General features: G+C 40.4%; 1 protein-coding gene and 1 pseudogene across 1 annotated transcript; both read right to left on the bottom strand.

Annotated features, from left to right (window-relative positions):
- Positions 1-44: 44 nt before the first annotated feature.
- On the bottom strand, positions 45-3365 carry LOC118499345 (annotated as a pseudogene).
- Positions 3366-5082: 1717 nt separating this feature from the next.
- On the bottom strand, positions 5083-5649 carry LOC114503306 (interferon alpha-4-like). Its single transcript, XM_028520821.1, has one exon. It carries the CDS (start codon positions 5647-5649, stop codon positions 5083-5085), a length of 567 nt encoding a protein of 188 aa, XP_028376622.1.
- Positions 5650-6000: the final 351 nt, after the last annotated feature.

Raw genomic sequence — 6000 nt, forward strand, 5'->3', positions numbered from 1 at the left:
TTTTAAATATTATAAATGTGATAGGTGCAAGAAGGAATAGATTAAATAATTAATAGATAAATAGATAAACAAGAAGCAAGCACTACAGCAGTCACCTCTTAGATACTGATTAACCAGGAACTGAATTGTTTAACATCCTCTTGCCCAACAGTATGGACAGACGATTTAGTGAATTAAATCCAATGAATTCTGGGACTAAACTCAAAATTAGAGCTTTTCAACATGACCTAAGTCATATGTGCATTGTATCAAGGTGACCCCAAGGGCCCATTGTTATTTCTTAACCTTTCTTGCATGGTTGTTATTGAAGTCAAGAATCTCATGATTTGCATTCAAACAACTTTCCCGGGCACAGTCACTGTATTTCTTCTCTTTCAGGTGAGACAAATGCCCTCAAAGTACCTCCTTGTGGCCAGTATATGGCCCTAAATTGGAGGGGTAGTTCCTCTCTCTCCCATCTCCTGCATCAAACAGGGCTCCAGGTCTTCCAGCTGCTGATAGAGTCCCATGCACAGCTGGTTCAGGAGGGTGGTATTCCAGGCTGCAGAGGCGTGCCCTGTGAGCAAGAGGTCGGAGATGTGCTGGAGCATCCCATGGAGGACAGAGATGGCCTGGGCCTCCTGGACCTGGCTGACATTTACCATTGTCTAGGGGAATCTGAGGTCCTTTCTGTCCCTCAGATAGAAGAAGGGGGAGATTCTCCTCATTTGGCCCAGAAGCTCCAAGTTCTCCCTGATAACTGGGACATGGTTCAGAGGTAGGTCACAGCCCAGAGCTCTACCAGAGCCATAGCTGGCCACCACTAGCACCATGAGTAGAGAGCAGGAGGGCCATGGACAAAGGAGAGGGCTGCTGGCCTGGCAGAGCTGGGTGTCTGATGTACAACCTTACCCAGTGTTCTCTGATGGACTCCCTTTCTAAGCATGGCCTCTTTCTCAAACACAATGTTCATGATCTAAACATTTCTTTATACTTTTACTCCCTTTTTTGTTTTCATTTGTGAGTTCTTCATGTGGTCTGAGATGATGTCATTAATCTATGCTATTAACTTTGGGATTTTAATCTTCCCATTAACTTCAGATGTGTTAGTCCAAATGGATACCCATCAGTCAAATGACAAATGATGTTGTGCTAAAGTTAGAAGTGTATGTAGGTGTATAAATAGAATCAGTATGAGAGGGTTGTTGGGTCAAGAATCCAAGTTCTGTTCAACAATTGAGACTTTTTTTCTGTGAATGACTTGGATGAGAACCAAATTGTTCAAAATGGAAGACATTCGAGAACTGAGGTTTGACTGTACGCACACACATGAACATACATACACTTTTAATTATATAAATATTGCTCTTCTCTATATTAGAAATGAAATTTGGCCTTGAATCTGGTGACATTTTTGCCATGTTTACATAGAGAGCCAGGCTCCCTCAGCCCTGTGGGTTTATGTATTTTGTGAGGTACTTACCAGACCATGTATGGTAAATAAGCTCTTTAGAACCAAGGACTAAGTTTTGTTTACAGTTTCATTCACAGCAAAGTCTGACAGTTTTAGTGATTGAGTTCCTGGGATGTTTCCCTTCCTTCAGGACTCATTCATGCAGGTCCATGTGGGTATACAACAGCAGGGCCACTAGGTTGTAAAATAGGCAATTGAAATGTTTCATATGTTAGAATTCTATTAAGTTTTAAAATACACTTTGATCCCAAAATTAAATTCCCTTGTCTTCTTTTTATTGATACATGCTATTGTGTTGTTTTATTTTATTAATTTTTCGTGTCCTTTACTTTGGCTATGTGGGAGTTAAATTCCTTAATTCTGATTCCTTTTCAACCTTGTGAAGTAATTGTCCCAGGCTATTATACTCAATGCAATGTGCTTATCTGTGTGACCCCAAAAAGCATGTGATTTTCATGAAATTGATGCTGACTACATTATAGATGAAATATCAACCTAATCAGGAAGAATGCAAATAATGAGAAAACATAAAAATTCTTGGCATATCTATCTCATCCAGAAAATGAAGGGAGACTATAGTAATGATACTAAATACAGTGTGATAAAAAGAGAAATCAGGAAACAAATTATTGAAGCTCTTAGTCTCTGAAATTATATTATCTATATTGATTAGATTTAAGATAAAGGATACATCTGATATTAATATGGTAAAAAGAAGTTTTTATTAAACAGTTTTAGATGGTTAGTTAGCAATGTAAGTGGAAATCCATGTAAAATTTATTTCATCCCATAGGCCACAATGCAATCTTGATGGAATGGCAAATTGACAGTAAGATCTTAAAAAGAGAGAGAAGGCTCAGAGTAACATTGGAGGTTCAGAGGAAACAGCTAACCTACAAAAGAAATGTTGGTTACTTTCAAATGTATACAAATTTTTAAGCTCTTCATAGAAAACAGGACATGGCCACAGAGACTTCCTAGGCAGGCACAGTGGCCGGATGGAACCTGCCTAGGGATTCCGTCACCCACAGACCAACAAAATAAGGAACACTAAGTAAAATGTATAAAATACACAAGCATCCATCAAAGAATGGAGGAGAAAGAATATTTGAAAAGTATCAGAAGATCAATGAGGGAGGAGTAGTATGATTGTTCATTTTATGTGTCAACATAGCTAGTACACAGCACACAGATTTTTGAACAAACATAAATCTAGATGTTTCTGTGAAAGTAAGTTTAACAAGAAATTATAGGCATTGAACTTTTAAGTTTGTAGACTTTAAGTAGACTACCCTTCATTACATGGGTGGGCTTCATCCTATTAGCTATTTCTGCTTTAGCAGAAAAAGGCTCACCTCCGAGGATAATAAGAAATTCTGCCAACAGACTGCCTTTGAACTTGAAATACAACTCTTTCAAGGATTTTGAACTTCTAGCCTGTTTTTGGAAAATGCTGAATAATACAGTCTAAGAAACCAATTGTTTCTAAGAACTGTCCATTTCCTAAATTTTTATGTACTTCCCTACAGCTGATGACAGAACAAGACAGCAAAACACAAAAATCTGTTGAAATTTACCAACGGCCTAGGCAACCCCAAGTTCAAGAACAACAAATCCAGATGAGGAGAGTGTTGCATAGAAAGAGATACGAGAAGCCTCCACAGTTGCAGGCTCTTCTTGCTACCTTATCAATTCACACATATATCCTGGTGAAACACCACCATGAAAATAATGCATTGATTGTAAAATTTCCTTTAAACTATCTCAAAATTGATACATTTGCAAAAATAAAGTGTCACGAGGTCTTAGATAACAATACTATTCATTCACATTCTTTAGCTTATATGAAAGGTTCTTCTGGCACCTAGGCAGAGCTTTCCTACTGCATGAAGGAGATGCCAAGATTGTTAATCAATGTCACAATAAAAATATTGTTCTATTTAATAATAGCTGATGTCTGATGATAGGAATAAATCTATAAACAAAAATTACATTATTGAGGGTTGTTTCATTAATGTTTAATCAGATTTCCTGATTACCACTGAGTTCCATTCCTGGTCTGGCAGCTGAACCTACTCCCCAGAGTCCTGTAGCATGTGGAAGAGGTGAATCATAGGGAGCCTTTGGTCTGCAGAGTAGGGGTAGCCAGAAAACACATCTCTCTCTTTCCCTTTCACTGCCCAATCCCAAAGTGTCCGTGCCCTGCCTGAAGCTGGAGACTCTGTCTGTAATACAAAGAATAAGGAAATGGGCTAGTGACAGCGTTAGAATCCATTGTTGCCAAGAAGTAGCCTTTCTGTAGTAGCGTCAAGGGACATCTGCAGGAAGTGGTAGGACTTCTGTCCACAACAGAAGCCTGCCCTCCTGTTGGTGGCTGCCCTTGTTGCACTGGGAGACCAGGGGGCGGTCTTCCCTGAGAGGACTTTCATTTGCCCACCCACAAACTGCATCTTGCTTTCTGTTTCCTTTTAGCTACAGGGTCTGTTACATCACAGTCCACAGACATTAAGGAAAGCCTCTCTTGCAGATGTTTCTGCAAAACCTAGAAATGTTACTTTTGCTTTCTACTTGTGACATTCTGCTCTTTAGGGAAAACTTGATACTGAGACAAGGATGCTGAAACCATGACTGAACAAAAGCAGTTGTGTGGTTGGGTGGAGAGGTAGAGAATGAATGGCAAGCATGCTCTGGGGATTTCCACCTGGAGAGGAGGGAAACTTGTGTGATATGGGTATGTATTCTGGAATGCCTCCATGGCATTCCTTGTAGATTGCAAACTCGCATACCCAGCTAACAATGGACATTTGCCCTTAGATGTCTACCAGTCAACTGTAGAGCAGACCTACTACTTCGAATTGTATGCCCTGGCATTCTCCACAGTAGCTGCTGGTGAGAGAATTCACTTGTTTTTTCTTCCTTCAATATGCCATTTAACATAACTGATAGTAATTTTAACTCATTGTGTTTAGGATTCTTTCCCACCAAAAATCAAAAATACATGAGAAGAGTAACTGTGTTTGTTACAATCATCTCTATATCCTGAGGGCACCACACCGCCTGGCTTAGAAGAAGTCAGTGGGTACTTCTAGTTTGAATATAATGTGATGGGTAAATGAATTGTGCCATCCATGTTTTAATCAAGCTGCACAATCTGGCTTGTTGTTTCTCTTTGGGATAAGTCAATACAAAAAGTTTCCTACTGTAAAAATTTAATACACACAGATAATTGTAAATCGACTAAACATAAAGACTATATTTTATTATAATAACAATATAAAGGGGCACATGCTGAACATTACATGAGCCAAAAAGTCAAACTTTCCAAATACATAAATAATTGAACTTTTAAATTAACGAATGAGTGAATAAATAAATAAATAAATAATGCATACACACATACATACATACATATAAATGTAACAAAACATCAGCATAGGCCTCTGTAAGCCACTGGTGCCTGTAAGGCTGAACAGGATTTGACTTACTATTCCTGGAAACTTTTAACAAATTGATTTCATTCATGAGAAGATCAGAGCAGAAACAAAGGAAGTTGGACCTGGCAGAACAGGAGGAAGTGTGATATTATTAGGGAGGGAGAATCATGTCCATGCTGAGCCAGCTGTCCCTCCTTACTGCACAATCTCCTCCTCCTCCAAGTTTGCTGATAAAGACAAGGATCTTCTGATTTCTGCGCTGACAAACTTCCAGGCACAAGGGCTGTGCTGCTTCTCCTTCAGGTAGCGAGTGATTCTCTCAAAGTATTTCCTCACAGCCTGGATGGAGTCCTCTCTCGTCAGGGGAGCCTCTTCCAGCCCCACCTCCTGCATCAGACAGGCTTCCAGGTCCCTCAGCTGCTGATAAAGTCCATTGCAGGGTTGGTGTAGGAGGGTCTTGTCCCAAGCAGCAATCACGCCCTCTGAGCAGAAGAGGTGGAAGGTCTGCCTGATCATCTCATGGATGGCAGAAGTGGCTTGAGCCTTCTGGAACTGGTTGCCACTGAACGCCTCCAGGGGGAACCCAAAGTCCTTGCTGTCCTTCAGGCAGAACAAAGGGGTGATCCTTCTCATTTGTCCCAGGAGCACCAAGGCCCTCCCATTAACCAGGCTGTGGGTGTGAGGCAGGTCACAGCCCAGAGAGCAGATGGAGTTGCAGCTGAGAGCCACCAGAGCCACCAGGAAGGAAAAGGGCAGGGCCATTGGGGACTTTGCAGATGCTGCTGGCCTGGCTGAGCTGGGGGACTGTCGGAATCTTGCTCTCTAGACTCTCTGAGGTCCAACTTTGTGCCCGTGTCTTATATAGGGAACATAGGACTTTTCAATTTCTGAACGTTTCCTTTCCTTTCCACTTCTGCTTTTGCTTTCCTTTATGCACTTTCTACATGCATTTTGATCAATATTTGTCAACCACATTTTTTTCACTATTGCCCCCTGTCCACAAAGACTTTCAGATGTTTTTCTAATTGAAGCCCCCGAGAAAACTATAAACACAGATATATATTGTATATATATATTGTATATTGAATGTAAATAGTAATGTACTGCATTTAT

This window comes from Phyllostomus discolor, chromosome 3 (genome assembly GCF_004126475.2).
Source record: "Phyllostomus discolor isolate MPI-MPIP mPhyDis1 chromosome 3, mPhyDis1.pri.v3, whole genome shotgun sequence".
Classification (NCBI taxonomy): Eukaryota; Metazoa; Chordata; class Mammalia; order Chiroptera; family Phyllostomidae; genus Phyllostomus; species Phyllostomus discolor.